The sequence below is a fragment of the Ochotona curzoniae genome, unplaced genomic scaffold (genome assembly GCF_017591425.1).
Source record: "Ochotona curzoniae isolate NIBS_2020 unplaced genomic scaffold, NIBS_Ocur_1.0 scaffold_4506, whole genome shotgun sequence".
NCBI lineage: Eukaryota > Metazoa > Chordata > Mammalia > Lagomorpha > Ochotonidae > Ochotona > Ochotona curzoniae.
This window is the reverse complement of record NW_024467119.1, coordinates 22,178,689-22,192,181: the sequence shown is the minus strand read 5'-3', so window position 1 is coordinate 22,192,181 and position 13,493 is coordinate 22,178,689. Positions and strand designations below refer to the sequence as shown.

General features: G+C 42.5%; 1 protein-coding gene across 2 annotated transcripts in view; it reads right to left on the bottom strand.

The window, feature by feature from the left end:
• Positions 1–13,493, bottom strand: part of ANXA3 (annexin A3) — a 53,366-nt gene that overhangs the window by 24,326 nt on the left and 15,547 nt on the right. For both annotated transcript variants that reach the window (XM_040966787.1, XM_040966788.1), the window contains exons 3-5: positions 9,790–9,877; positions 5,442–5,536; positions 2,985–3,098 (exon numbers count right to left, since the gene is read on the bottom strand). In XM_040966787.1, the coding sequence (XP_040822721.1) occupies positions 2,985–3,098; positions 5,442–5,536; positions 9,790–9,877 (297 nt within the window). The remainder of the gene's footprint in view (positions 1–2,984; positions 3,099–5,441; positions 5,537–9,789; positions 9,878–13,493) is intronic.

Here is a 13,493-nt window from a genome sequence, read left to right as displayed (position 1 = left end):
TGGATTTTTCAGTTTGTTTAAACAAAATTTTAAAATATTTTTAAAAAACTAGTTATTTAGTTATTTGAATGGCAGAATGAGTGGAAAGAGAGAGAGAGAGAAAGAAAGAGAGAGAGAGACACACACACAGACAGACAGTGTGTGCCTTCAGTCTGCTGGTTTACTACCCAAATGACCATAATGGCCGAGACTGGGTCAGGCCAAAGCCAGCAGCCTAACTCCATCTAGCTTCCCCATGTGGTCAACAGGAGCTCAAACTCTTGTGCCATCTTCTACTGCTTCCCAAGCACATTAGCTGAGAGTTGGATCAGAAGTGATGTAGTTTATAAATAAACTGGCACCTGGTGTTACAAACAAGGGCTTAATTCACTGCACCCTAGTGCTGGCCCCCAGATTTCCTACATTGCCTTGCTTTTGCATATAATAGAACATTTTCTAGTTCTTTTTGGTGTATTGAATCCTTCCCACTTCTCCTTATAAGCCTTCCCATGTGGCAGCCATTGAGACTCACCACTCAGATTTCAGCAGAGTTACTGCAAAGTATATGTTTGGCTAACAGCCTTGGGATGTGCCATGGAGTTCACACCAATGTCATGCTCTCTCCAGGTTACTCTCAGTCAGTGACTGGGAGCATCAGGGGGCACTGGAGCCAGACCACTTCGCCTAATGTAATACTCATCCAGGCAGAGGTCTTTGCTCAGGGACTCCCTGTGGGCCGGCCAAGACCTCCTCAGGATTACACTATACACAAGGCTCTTCCCACCAACACATGTGAGCAGCTAATTCACTTTTGACTCAGCTCTAGGGAAGAAGATACAGACCGAGTCTGATGAGGCTATCAGCAAGGACAGTTGGATGGGAATAGTTAATACACAAATGGATAACCAATTAGACAAAATAATCTTGAGTGGTATCAGGTACAAATCAAGAGATCTGAGTGAGTTTATAGAAAGTGCCTGGAGGAAAAGCATTCCCAGTGAAAGGAATATCATGTAAAACAGATTCTAGAATAGGAAAAGGCTCAGATTGTTCAAGCAACAGCACCAACAATAAACAATAAAGACCAATTTAGCTCTGTGAGTGAATGCAGAGGAAGATGGGTGTGATGATGAGTTTCATGCTTCAAATTGGCCTAGGGTGCAGTCACCAGTTATTCAACCAAGCACTAATCTAGGTTTTTCTGTGAAGGTATTTTGTAATTATGAGTAGAGAAAAAGCCCATTAAGAACTGATTTTTTAAGTCATGGAGTTTATCTCAGACACTCTGTATTCCTGGTGTACCTCACAGCCAGTCCTGCAGATTTCTTTCTTTTTATTTGTTTCAAAGGCAGAGAAATAGATATATTATCCATCTTCTGGTTCACTTCTCAAATGGCTGTCACATCTAGGGCCAGGCCAGGCTGAAGCCAGAAGCTCAGAACTCCATATGAGTGGTGGGCCATCTTCTGTTACCTTCCCAGACACCTTAGCAGAGATGTGCATCAGAAGTGGAGCAGCTGTGACTCAAACCAGCAGTCTGATGTGGGATGCTGGTGTCTTAGGCAACACCTGCTGTGCCACAAGGCTCCCCTCCCCCTTCAGATTTTGACTTATCTAATTAATCCCTCAATTACATTGTAAGTTCCTCACACTAAATCATTTAGTATATACCTTCTGCCTGCTGGTACTACTTCTCCGGGGAACCCTAAATGATACACAGCTTTAAAGAGTCAGAGAGATAGACAAAAGACAGCCTGCAACAGACTAAGGTCATGAGGTGGCATGTATGGGTCCATAGCTACTGTACTGGGATCTCTGCTAGTGGGCAACCGGTTTCTAAAGATTTATTTATTTTTATTGGAAAGTCAGATATACAAAGATGAGGAGAGACAGAGAGGAAGATCTTTCATCCACTGATATACTCCCCAAGTGGCTACAACAGCTGGAGCTGAGCCAATCTGGAGCCAGGAACCAGGAGCTTCTTCTGGGTGTAAGGTCTCAAAGCATTGGGCCATCCTTGATTGGTTTTCTGCCACAAGCATGAAGGGAAGTGGGATGCCAGGACTTGAACTGGCACCCATATGGAATCCTGACTTTAGCCACTAGGTTGTCATGCTGGGTCCGAACATCTGGTTTTTAAAATAATTTTCCAAGAGGCCAGTGCTGTGGCATAGCATGTTAAATTGTTGCCCATGATGATGGCATCCCATATGGGTGACTGAGTCCTGGCTGCTCCATTTCCTATTCAGCTCTCTGCTGATGTGCCTGGGAGAGTGGCAAAGGGATTGCCTAAATGCTTGGGCCCCTTTACCCATGTTGGGCTCCTGACTCTTGACTTTAGTCTTGTTCAGACCTTACTGTTGAGGCCATGTGGGGAGTGAACCAGCAGATGGAATATCTCTCTCCCTCTCTCTCTCTTTCTATATCTCTGCCTTTCAGACAAATAAAATAAATCTTAAAAAATTAAGTTCATAAAAATTATTTTGGCTGTTCTGTGGAGAATGGAACTGAAGTAGGGAAAGATGAAAGCAAAAGGACCAGTTAGGATATGATGCAGTTCAAACAGAAGATGTTGACGATCATAAAGAATGTTAGCCAAGCATTCTGCGGGAAGTGCATACATGCTGCTGTGGAACTAATGGACTTGCTGACAGACTGGACAGCTCTGAAGGATACAGGAAAGGAAGAAGTCAAGGATAACAGTAGACCTTTGACCTAAGCAATGGGGTTGATGATGGTGTCACTTGCTTTCAAAGTCAGCCAAATGGAGAACTTGGCTCCTAGTGTCAGAAAAACAAACAAAATAATGATGTAGTGATATTCTCCATGCCCAAGACTCTTGGGCTCAGTCTGCCTCCCATTTCAGAGTCATTTCACCATGCATAGAGTATAACCCAAAGCAGCATCCAAGCGCACCCAGATCTCCAGTGCATGCTGGAAGCAAATCACTGTTGTTGACAATAGAGTCAAATCCTGGGCAGAAGCAGCTTGTTTAGCACTCCTACCTTCATGGATTTCTTCAGCTGCTTTGCATCAAACACTGCTGGCGGAGTCACAAGGGCCACCATGAGATGCTCAAAGTGGCCAGAGAGATCACCCTTCAAGTCATCTTTCAGCTCCTAAAACAGAAAACCCAAAGAGGAAAGCATGAAATACTTTCCCTTTCTTTTTTTTCTAAAGTCACCCTAGAGCAACATGAACATATGTGTCAGAATCAGACAAAAGTGAGCGCATGTATAAGAAAAATATGGAATGCTGAAAATATTTCTGTGGATATTAACCTATGTTTTAGGTTCACTGCCAGAATGTTCTGTTTTACAAGGGTCTCCTGAAGGAAAGCCAAGGGGAAGATTACATGAATGTCACATGCTAGGGTAAGACAAGGGAGAAGAGAAGACAAAGAATTGTTGACATGCATAGCTGGTTTCACTAGCAGGTGCTTCAGTCCTAGTACCTTGCCTTTCAGTGGCTGCCACAGGGATTTAAAGAAAAAAAAAGAAGGCAGCACAGCAGCTGGCCATTGGCCTCTGGGGACCACATGGCACTAGGAGGGCCCCGAAGCATTTAGTGGTGCCCACAACAAAGGAAGCCCTAAACGTGGTAGTGGCACAGGCATTGCTTGTGGATACTGTCCTTTGGTTGTGTTTTTGCACATTATGTAAGAGCAGTTTATCACCTTGCCTAAGAAGGCATTTGGTTTTTGCTTTCCATATCAAAGGAATGTTACCACACAAGGTTTTCATACTGCTCATGGTTATTTTCAGCTCCACACAGAAAATCCACAATCTCCTTGACTGTCACCAGATGAAAGTACAGCCCAACGCCTCCACACCTCCGGGGCATAGCAGGGACCTGTTCCTGCAGCAATAACAGGAGGGAGCCAAGTGTCCCTGGCTCTGCTTTAATTGCCACAGAGATTTTTCCTTCTTCAAATGCCATTCATTAGCATCTATCTTCAACAAAGGCCTATCTATGTACCTGAATCTTTTGCCTCATGCTCTTTTTTTCATCCCATTGTGATAAATGGCTGTAATCCTTTGCTCCCATCCCTCCTTCACATTATGGAAGACTAAACAACAACAGATCACTGACATTCCCCCATCTATATGTGTTGAATTGGCCTGGGTATTCATTCACTGCAGCACAGGTCCACCAGGCACCTACTTTGTGTCATGCATTTAGAGCTTGAATTAGACAAAATTCTATATCTCAAAGATATTAAAACGTTACCATGGGGAAAATAGAAATATTCAAAGATAAAATTTCAACAAATGCAAGTACCTGGCAGAGGGAGATCAGAGAGAGGGATTTTTAATGGAGTCTGGAGGCTGGAGAATACGCCAGGGAATTGACACCTGGGCTGCTCGCAGATGGCCACTGCTCATCCCTTCTCACCCAGATCATTTAGTCACCTGAATGCTCTCTCTTCCCACCCTTCCCCCTCGACAGCACCAAAAAACAACCTTTTAGAATTAACAACAGTTATAGTGTTCCTCTCCTCACAGACTTTCAATGATTCTCTACCACCTTTACAATAAAACACCAGCTCTGTACCAAGACCAGAGACCTCAGTACCCCCTTCACGACCTACATTCCAGCTATGCTAGAATCCTTTTCTGTTTCTCGAATATTCCCAGCTTGTTTCAGTTTCTAGGGTGTTTTGTTTGTGTGTTTGTGTGTTTGGCAAGCATTGCACCTTCTCCCTGAAGTGTTCTTCCTGGAGACCAAGTAGAGCAGAGTGCTTGATGACCAGTTGAGAGCAAGGCAACCACCTGCCACTGGCATTTCTTCTCTATCACTTTACTCTGTTTTACATAGTGCTACCCAACGTCTGAGCTTACTTCATTTTAAAATAAAATGTTGGTTCCACGAAAGAAGACAGGACCTACTTTTGATATTGGTGTGGCTCCAATGCAATAGATATCTCCTGACACAGAGGAGCATCCAAGCAATAGGTATTGAACAGGTCAACTGAATCGAATGACCAAGAAAGTGTTACTTGTTACTTGTTTTGATACTTGGTAAGTTCCATTTGCTAAATGAGTTAAATCTATTTCATAACTATTATAAAGTTAGGGAAGAAATCAAAACTCAACTAAAGTGGAATTTGTCAGATGGTTGTCAGATTATTCTTTATTACGCAGACTGCCCTCTGACTCTCACGCACTGGATGTCCATTTTTTTCATTATGAAATTCCTCTATTTGTGTCGAATGTGCCCTGAGGAGAAAAATCACTCCTGGCTTAAAACCCTTGATTAAAGGTAAGCCTCCTTGTGCTACAGGTGAATAAACAGGGCCCCCAAAGATCAGGAAATGCCAAGGCCACTGAGCCAATTACAGGCGAAGTCAGTTCTTGGGTTCCAGGCTCTTGATGGTTGCACTGGGCATTTCTGTTCACATTGGGCCTTACATGGTCATCTTGGTGACTGTCTTCCCACTGCCCAGTGTCACCTGAACTTACCTTCCCATATGCCGCTTGATATTCCTTGACAATCAGCTGCCGCTGTGCACTTGACCTCTCAGCCAGAATGCTGATGAGTGTCTTCTCGTCGGTTCCTAAATGAAAATTATTTTACTCAGCACCAACCCAAAACTCAGTGCTTATCTTGAACAAAAGAAAAATGATCAATGGTTTCACAAATGCAGAAAGAAGGCTTTTTAACTTCCAGCTTCTTACCAAGTTGGAATCTTTATTTCTTCTTTTCTGTGCCTTTGGGAAAAGGATGTTAACGTTATTTGGGTAGTTTCCAAGGAGGGGAGTTGGGAGAGGAGGGTCATTGTTGATCACTGTGGACTCCAATCACGAGAGCAGAGCACAGTGAACCTGCTTCTGCAGTAGCTCTTCCATCCTTATGAGCGACACTGTCTTACTTCCTTTTTGCTCCCATCCCCACACTTGCTATCAAAATCTTTGTACTTAGAACAGAAACAGACACTTATTGAGAACCAGCCACATAAAAGATATGTTCTTATTCGTGGTCCCTTACTTTTCACAGGAACCTGCACAGGAGGTAGGATTGAGGGGCCCTAGAGATAAACACGTTATACCTAGAGACTGCATCTCACTGATGCAAGTCAGTTTCCAAGTGGCATAGCAAAAATTTGGTCCAAGTAAGTTTCACATGATCTTCAAAATGTCCACAAAAAATGCATATTATAAAAACCCTATACATGGGTTTTTGATTTCTTTTGTACCAAGATAAATTTCCCTTTGAAAAGATGACATTCCTTTTTTTTTTTAAAGATTTATTTTACTTGAAACTCAGAGTTACAAACAGAGAGGGAGAAATGGAAAGACAGAATCCTCCATTCACTGGTTCATTTCCTGAATTGCTGCAGCAGCTGACATTAGGAGCCAGGTGCCTCTCTGGGTCTCCCACATATGTGCAGGATCCCAAGGACTTGAGCCATTCTCCTCTGCTTTCCCAGGCCATAGCAGGGAGCTGGATCAGGCAATGGAGCTGCCAGGTCTAGAAATGATGTCCATACAGCATACCGGCCCACAGTGGAGGATTAACCCGTGTTGCCGTGATATTGCCCCCAATAAATTTACCTTTTAATTTCATTTTACTATGAATCTCTTGAAACTCCCTTGTATTTTTATCTCTGGTCTTCATCTCTCTAATGCATTTTCACACAGAAGTAACAGTCTGTTAAGTAAGGAGCTAATGCCAGGACAGGGCTGATGCTGATCCAAGAATGACTCTGAGGTCATTATGTTCTTGCTATTTACAGTATTAAAATAAATGTGGAAAGTTGTGTCCACTTCATTGGCTATAGAGGATGACACCCGATTGGAAAGCAGTGAGTGCCTTTCAAGGCTTGAACATGATCTGAATGGTATCACATGTCAACGGGAACTCAAGACTTGGGCTTGCGTATGTGGCACTAACCTCCACACACCTTAAGGTCACATGTTCGTGACAGTGTTGCACAGCCTGGGTCATGATGGATAAGAGACTGTGAGTACTTGGCTAGCTTCTGGGCTTCGGGGGAGGAATGCTGCCCTTCAGTCTTGTGTTGTTCTACAAAGCTAAGTGCTAATCCTGTGAATTACAGTCTCATTACACTCATAGATGTGCATCAGAGCAGGACTAGGTACCTCCAGTCTGCCCATTTGGAACTCCCTGTATTTCTTCCCTAATTTGTCTTTTTTTCCCCTACTGATTCTGTTCTATTGATGGTATGTTCCCTAATTAGTGAGTGTGCATGACTTTATACACTACGTCCCTTGATGCCTAACTTACCCACTTACCCACTTGCAGTTACATGTCACATGTAGATCTGGTAGCTTTTCATTTCTTATTTTTGTTATTACTCAAGACCAGACACTATACAAAGCTGCCTTTTGATTCAGAAAGCGCATCTGTCCCAGTTGTTTTACTTCCAATCCACATCCTTGCTAATGCACCTGGGAAAGCAGTGGGGGGAATGGTGCAAGTGTGTGGGCTCTTGTGCCCATGTGGGAAATATGGATAAAGATCTTGGTTCAATGTGAGACCTCTCTCTTTCTTCTTATAACTCTGTTTTCCAAACACATAAATAAATCTTTAAAAATTAAAGAAATAGAGAAGAAGAGAGAGAGAGAGAGATCCGTTTAATGTCCAAAAGCCTCTAACAGCTGGAGCTGGGGTGAAGTTTGGTCATAGCCAGGATATTTGGACTCAATCAAGGTTTTCCACATGGGCAGCAGGAACTCAACTACTTGAGCCATTCCCCACTGTCTCCCAAGGTCTACATTAACAGGAAGCTGGACTCAGGAGCTGGAGATGGGTATCAAATCCTGGCAGCCACGGGGCCAAATGCAGTTTGGCAAAAATTTCTAGTTAATTTGAAGATAAGCACTGCTCCAACGCTGCCATCCTAATCATTGTCACATTCTGGAGAAAGGCTAACAAATGTGCACAATCAGACATAAGCAGAAATATTCATCACAGGATTTTTATATTGTAATAGAAAAGAATTATAAGCAATTTAAATGTTCTATTGATATTTCCATCTTATGACATACTATGCAATACACAACCCTGCAGTTAAAATGAATGAACTAGAGCTAAACACATAATCATGAATAAATCTCAGAAACTTATTATTCAGCAATAAAAACAAACCGCAGGTAGATGTGTCCAGGATAATCCCATATTTTTGCTGTTTGAGCACATGTGAAAATAGATGTGCACACATGTATCGCCATGGCATTAAAAGTTTCACAGTTGGCATGGCACTGTGGCACGTGGTAAAACCACTGCCATGTTGGTAACTCACATGGCTGCCAGTTAAAATACCAGCTGCTCCACTTTCCATCCAGATATCTTGTTAATGTGCCTGAGAAAGCAGTAGAAGATAGTCTAAATGACTGAGCCTCTGCACTCCTGTGAGAGGTCTGGGTGAAGCTTTCGGCTCCTGGCTTCGGTTTGTCCCAGTCCTTCTCTGTGGCCATTTGGGGAATAAACCAATGGGTGGAGTATCTCCCTCTGTTTTCCTTCCTCTATAACTCTGCCTTTCAAGTGACTAGAATAAATCCTTTTGTAAAAAAACAAAAATGCTTTTTTGGGACCTGTTTATTTTCACATTAATGGTTTCCAGCTGGGCCCCTTTTGTTGCAACTGTAAAATTTCAACGTATGTTCTATTGTATACATAGACAACCAACATGCAGAAGACACACACACACTCACTCACACAAGCTATATACTCTACGAGGGAAACTGGCATACTAGGAAATAATGGATAAATGAAGAATGCAACTTTACTCCAAAATAATAGTAAGATTCTCATTCTCATTATTATTTAAAGATTTATTTTGTTTTTATTTTGAAGGCAGAGTTACAGAGAGGAGAGACAGAAAAAGAGATCTTCCATCCACTGGTTTTCAAATGGCCATGACAGCCAGAGCTGAGCTGAGGTGATCTGAAGCAATGACTCAGGAGCTTCTTCTTGGTCTCCCATGTGGGTCTCCTCTGTTGCTTTTCCACGCCACATGGAGGGAGCAAAGATTGGAAGTGGAGCAGCTGGGACATGAACTGGTGTCACTATGGGATGCTGGCGTCACAGTCAAAGGCTTTGCTAGTATGCCATGGTGCTGGACCTCTCATTATTATTTCTAATTAGATTTCCATGTTATGTTGCTTTATTTATTTTTCTTTTCCTACACTTGCAATGCCACGATACACTTATACATCAGAAAGTGAACCTTGTAATGGTGAAATGAATGACTATGCCATTGTAATAACTTTGGGACAAATAGTAAGAGGATAGAAGGAGGGATGGCGGGGGAAGAGGGATCCCCTAGGTTTATAAATCTGTATCATGAGAAAAAGCAAACCTTAAAAACCTAAATGTGGTAAATATTAAGTTTAAATAAAGTGGGTTTCCAATACTTTCCTTAGTTTCACAATTAGAAAACGAACCTCTAATAATTTCCCAATTTTAATAAGCCAACTTGGACAAATTGAATCTACTCATTTTCAGACTTCATGTTTTCTGCTTTGCTTCGTATTAAGAGGAATTGTGGTAAGGTGTGGGCAGGAGGGGGCAGAGCAGTTAAGACACCACTTGGAACCCTGGCATCTCACACCAGAGTGCCTGGTTTGAGGTCTTCCTCTGCTGTTCCTGGTCCAGCTCCAGGTAATGCGCATTCTGGCTGCTGGAGATGACGACATCTCTCTGCACAGAGAGCCCGATTGAGTTCCAGGCACCTGCATTTGGTCTGCTCCAACCTCAGTTGCTGTGGGCATTTGGGAAAACAACAAGCATATGGAAGATTCCCTGCTTTTCAAATATAATGAAAATAAATAAAACATCACTCACCAATTCCTTTGATGGCTTTCCGAATGGCTTCGGCATCCACTGAAGGGCTAAAGCCTGGGTAATCTCTCACTGTCCCTCGTTGTCCAACCTAGGAGGAAATGTACGAAAGTTCCACTTGTTAAAAGAGGATATCATTCATCACCTGACATATTGACCTCATCACTTGCATACCCCATCACTTTACAATGGTTCATAAGAGTCTCTCCTCCCAAGACAGTGGGGCCCTGTGCCATCCACCCTCTGTATCACAGGACTTCTTTTTCTCTTCTTGTGCAACAAATTAGAAACATAAAACACTGGTTCTCAATAGCCAGGAATTCTGTCAATCCCGGTGACTGAAGAATATCTGCTTTCAAGTGGCATCTGGAGAAAAGTAGCAGAAGAATTGACATTTCCTTCACCTTTTTTGTTTCCAAGTCATCACTCAATACCAAACTGTGGTTTCCACTCTTCAAGATGTTTTTACTAACCTTGATCATTGACCTTGGAGAGCCCTGCACTAAAAGAGCCATAGATGAAAATACCATTATGATTGTCAGTTCTTAAGCTTTGTCTAAGGGATGTACAATTGTGGCTGATAAATTCCCTTCTGAAAGCTCCCGTGTCTTCAGAGATCTTCAGGAAGAGCATGGAAGAAAAAGAATGCCATGCTGCCAATTTTAAGTATCAAAATCAGAACATCTCAGTAAGCTGGGGAAGACCACTCTACATAAGAAAAAAATATTTTATATTTTCCTGAGATATGATAGAAGGATAGCCACAAAGACACTAAGAAAAGCATTAACATACTTACACAGCATTTTCTGTTTTAAAGAAAAATATGTTTTATGGTATGGTTTCAATTTTTTTAGACATTCCTTTTATTTATATGAAAGGCAAAGTGACAGAGAGAGTGAGAAACTGAGGAGCAAAGAAGTCTTTCATCTACTTGTTCACTTCCCAAATGGCCACAAAAGTTGGGACTGCATCGGGTTGACTCAGGAACCCAGAACATCATCCAGATCTCCCAAGTGGGTACAGGAGCCCAGGCACTTGGACCGTCCTCTGCTACTTCCTTAGGAGCACCAGCAGAAAGCTGGATCAGAAGTGGAGCAGCTGAGACTCAAACCAGACTCTGATATGGGATGCTGGCATTGTAGGCAGTGGCTTAATGCTCTATACCAAACACCAGCCCCTAATATTTTCTTTTTAAACAGGATTTCCTATCCTGTTACTGAACAAGGTAGACTCTATTGTCTTTTATTCATAAGGATTCATTTATGCTTTCCTGAAGTGTTTACTATTTTCATGAAAGGGCATTATCTTGTCACATTAAAGTAAGTGGGAAATTAATGTACTGGCACAGGAAAAGAAAAAGAGACAATTTGCCTATCCTATAGCTTATATTGAACAATCTGTTTCAAAACACTGAAGGATCATTTAATCTTAGAGCACCTAACATAGAGTCTTGGAACTAAAACATGTTGATAAAAAGTTAGGAAGTAGTTGCGATTATGTGCCTGAAGACATCAAAAACACATCAATCACTTTAGCATAATCTTTTTAAAAAAGGTTTATTTATTTTTATTGGAAAGGCAGATTTACGGAGAGAAACAGAGACAGAAAAAAAAATCTTCCATCTGCTGGTTCACTCTCCAAGCAGCCACCGCAGCTGGAGCTGAGCCAATCTGAAACCAGGAACCAGGAGCTTCCTCTCACTCTCCCACTTGGGTGTAGGGTCTCAAGGCTTTGGGCCATCTTCAGATGCTTTCCCAGGCCACATGCTGGGAGCTGGATGGGAAGTAGGGCTGCTGGGACATGAACCAGCACCCATATAGAATCTTGGCTCATGCAAGGCGAGGACTTCAGTTGCTAAGCTGCTGAGCCAGGGCCAGGCCCAACTTTCACAACATTCTCTTTCCCAGGATTTCACATTTTATAACTCCACAGAGCCAACTTGCTTCACTCAGCTCTCCCTGTTTGTGGACCTCAGTGGGTTTTGTTGGCAGTTCTGTTAGTTGTTTCTTACTTGAGAGAGACAGAGAGAGAATACAGTATTGAGGGAGTAAGCTCCCATTTGCTGTTCCAGTCCCTAAGTGCCAGCAATAGCTGGGACTGAGCAAGTTGAATCCAGAAGCCAGAACTCAGTTCAACGTTCCTACTTGGGTGAAAATAACTCAGATACTTGAGTCACCACTACTTTCTCCCTGCATTAACAAGAAGCTGGAGTTACAAGCTAGAGCCAGGGATCAAACAGGTGCTTTGATTTGGAACTCAGGTATATTTAAAAGCCAGATGTAATGCCCATCCTCATTTTTAGTTTGTTATTATTTGAGGTGGAGGGTGGGAAGGAGATTACTCCTACTCACTGGTTCACTCCCTAGATGCTGGTAGCAGCCAGAGATGGGCCAGGTCAAGCCCTTCTCCTTGTTGCCTCCCAGTGTCTGCATCAGCTACAGTCAGGACTCCAACTTGGGCTCCAGTGTGGTATTCAGGTGTCTTAACCAGTACCTTAACCTGGAGACCAAACACAGCCCACTGCCTATCCTGCATGCTTACATGCTTAGCACCTAAAAAACACCACTAAAAGAGTTTGTATGAATGCTTCAGAGCCAGCACTGTGCTGGGCATTTTATATATGTTAACCATAAGCTGCACATCAGCCCTGATATGCGAGGCGGTCATCTCACATAAGCAGCACCAATATTTAAGACAATGAGAAAATGCACTAAAGTCCAGACAGCAAATTCTACAGAATCTGAATGTAAATGGAAATTAGATGATCACAACTATTCTTGGTGTTTTTTATAGTGTAATCTCTGCACCGCCTAGATGATACCATGAAGTATCTATGACCAGACCCCAACCTAGACAATATGGAATGAAATCCTTTAGAGATTGGGTGGTTTTGCTCAAGGTAAAAATGGAGACAATAGCTTCTTTGTCTGTTTTTTTTTAAAGATTTATTTATTTTTGTTGCAAAGTCTGATATATATAGAGAGGAGGAGAGACAGAGAGGAAGATCTTCCATCTGATGATTCACTCCACAGGCAGCCACAATGGATGGTGTTGCGCCAATCCAAAGCCAGGAGCCAGGAGCTCCTTCCAGGTCTCCCACAGAGGTGCAGGGTCCCAAAGCTTTCGGCTGTCCTCGATTGCTTTCCCAGGCCACAAGTAGGGGGCTGGATGGGAAGCAGGGCAGGCAGGATTAGAACCGGCACCCATATGGTATCCTGGCACATTCAAGGCCAGGACTTTAGCCGCTAGGCCAAGGCTCTGGGCCCAAGGCAATAGCTTCTTAATTCAAGACAAAATTGTGGCCAGATTCTCATTATTCCTCTGATCTCTTCTCTGCCTTCCACCACCTATGCATCAAAATATGCTAAAATTCCAGGTGCAAACTCCTAGTCCGTTATGTAACTACCTGCCTACTAAGAATCAAGTGGAGGGGGAGCAACTTGTGTAATTAAATAGAAAAAAAAATCACACACTCCCTAGTTTAGGAAAGGGCCAGTACAATTCAGAATTGAAATCTTGGTGAAATATTTAAAGCTGCTTCAATTATTTAAGTGACTGGCATTATTCATTTGGTAGACTTAAATGAATAATTTTATTCATTTAGTGGTCCAGATCATTCAGAAATATTTATATGACTTAGAAAAAATTTATAGCAAAGCAAATGGATGGAATCTTTTAAAACTAATACCGAACCAAATGTTTAACAA